This window comes from Periophthalmus magnuspinnatus, chromosome 9 (assembly GCF_009829125.3).
Source record: "Periophthalmus magnuspinnatus isolate fPerMag1 chromosome 9, fPerMag1.2.pri, whole genome shotgun sequence".
Taxonomy (NCBI): Eukaryota; Metazoa; Chordata; class Actinopteri; order Gobiiformes; family Gobiidae; genus Periophthalmus; species Periophthalmus magnuspinnatus.
Genome location: NC_047134.1, coordinates 10859996 through 10862504, shown reverse-complemented (window position 1 = coordinate 10862504; position 2509 = coordinate 10859996). Strand labels below are relative to the sequence as shown.

Here is a 2509-nt window from a genome sequence, read left to right as displayed (position 1 = left end):
TTTCAGCCACAGAAGCAGCGCTGGCACCGAGCCTCCACCAGGACTCGACGAGTTTGGAAATAAATAAATAAAAAATGATGCTCTGTTCTTATTGAGAAGCTGCTGTCACATAGTGCTGACCTGCTTCCTCCAGCAGGGGGCAGACTACACTCACTCTTTCACAGGGGCCTGTGGGATTACTGCTGAAAGGACTGTGTTCATCCAAAAATAAATACTTATCTCATAATTACGAGATAGTTTCTGGTACGAGATAGTTTCCTGTAATTACGAGATAAGTTCATAATTTCTCGTATTTAGGCCTACGATGTTTTCCCTCATAATTACGAGGGAGAAGTGTAAAACTTTATCGACCACTGCAGTGATTCGGTTCAGCCTGAGAAGCAGGTGCGGCCACAGTGAAGGAGTGACCTGCACTTTTATCATCTCAGTGGATTAAACCACAAATACAGGTTATTCTGACAATAACATGAGCGACAAAAACGCGAGCTCATGTTTTATTTTATAAAGATTAAAGGCTCATCTGTGTTGACGCAGTGTTACTGCGTTTGGCGCACCTGGAGCGCGCCTGGAGCGCACCTGTGCGCCTGGACACTCCAGCTGCTCCAAGCTGATCTCAAAATCGTTCTGTGTAAATCCAGCTGCAGTTTATAGTCACTGATTGTCTCATGGTTTCTTTCCTCGTGCCATCAAAGAGCGCGCGAGCCTTCACGCGCACGGGGAGCCTAAATGAGCCATAGATCTGAGCCACATGCACGTGTCCGGAGTTTGCTCTACTCCAGAGAGAAAGCATGATGCATACACCCCCCGGATTTAATGCCCTGTACAGTACAACTAAAGGGCCTGTCACGTGACCCTAAGAGGACAGTGTGCTGAAAAGGACCAGGACTTTTGTCCAGCGACTGTTGATCCACAAAGTTATGTCCCTTCTCTTCGACCTTCGACCTAATGTTGCCATTAGCAGTGAAATGAAACACCAAGGCCACCTGAAGGTCCTTCATCCATGCGCCTGTGTGCTTTTACCAAACCACATGAGCAGGACAGAGACAAAAAAAACCCTGACAAAACCCAAAGCCACAAACAAAGTAATGTGTCTACTCCATTCAGTGTAGTGAAGAGTGCAGTGAGCGTTACACTGGAGAAACTAAACAGTTACTCCATACGAGAATGAACCAACACCTGTGTGAGAGCCACTCAGGACCCCAGTCTGCTGTACATCTACATCTCAAAGACACTAACCACTCCTTTGAAGAGAGTGAGGTTCAGATCTGAGCCACAGAAAAGAAATGGTTTGAGATGAATACAATTTGTTTATGACTTTGTGGCCAGCTTAAGACCAGTTGAGAGATGTGATCATGTGAATATATTTAGGCCTATATATACTTTTCAGAACAGTCCATCTCTTCTTTTTCCCATTTACTTTTTGTATCAGGTCTAAAGCAGCTGAATTTCAAGCATAAAATGTCTCATAGATGGGATGAATATTACCCCCAGGAAATGTGTTACTCTAACCTGTGTATCCCTGTCCTTACATGACAGCAGCCGAAAGCAGTGGAGCTAAAATAGTGTTTGAATGTTTTGGTTGATAGCAAGTACTGGAGTCTGCATTCAGATTTAATATTTGTGAATTTATCTTTTGGATATTTCTTAGAATACAAAGTAATCAATAGTGTCTGAAAACCACCTATAACCATGTGAGAAATAACAACAGTTCCTCACAAATATAAGGCATGTTGACTTTATTTCCTCTGTTCCTAAATGAAAAATGCAATCACATAAACAAATAACACACATTCAACAGATGTATTACAAACAAGGCATTCTGTAAACGTAACAGACAGACGGTTACGTACAGATGTGGGTACACACTCTGAAAGTTGACATTATTCTCCAATACACCTGTGTACATGGTTTGATTTAGTGAAGCACTCTATGAGGCAATCATGCTCAAGTGTTTTAGGCCTTTAAAGAGTCAATGACAGCTACAGAGACAAGAAAAGGAGCCAGGCCATTCACACAACATGCCACAGATGTGTGCATGCAGGACATATTTCAAATGCTACATTTTTTTTCTCAAAGTTTAAAACAGCTTTTTATTTTTTAGAATGTACTTCAACATGTGTCTCGCTATATAAAAGCGTGGGATGCAAAATTCAACCTAGAACCAGTAAGATAAAGCAATCAGTATTTACAGCATACCCATTTATAATCACCAGTTATACAAAAATAACAAAAACATAAGATAAAATAAATAGCATGGTAATAACAGTAATTCTCACTCTAGCAAAGCTACATGTGGTAGAATGCAGGGCCTGTCCAGCCTGTGTCCAGTCTAACTGAGCACACAAACTGCACAGGAGCTGACTAAATGCCGGAGGGATACTGATTGCAATGATTCACTTAATCAACACTAACATGCTACTATTACCTATGACCTGTTTTATTGTTTTATTGACCATGAAGGACCTAAAGATGAGTTTAAACCAAGAGTGTACAATTTAGGATGATGGTG

General features: G+C 41.4%; 1 protein-coding gene across 1 annotated transcript in view; it reads right to left on the bottom strand.

Annotated features, from left to right (window-relative positions):
* Positions 1-1969: 1969 nt before the first annotated feature.
* LOC117376072 (ras-specific guanine nucleotide-releasing factor 2-like) overlaps positions 1970-2509 on the bottom strand; it is a 20554-nt gene continuing 20014 nt past the window's right edge. The window contains exon 9 of the mRNA XM_033972475.2: positions 1970-1979. Coding sequence (XP_033828366.1) covers positions 1970-1979 — 10 coding nt within the window. The remainder of the gene's footprint in view (positions 1980-2509) is intronic.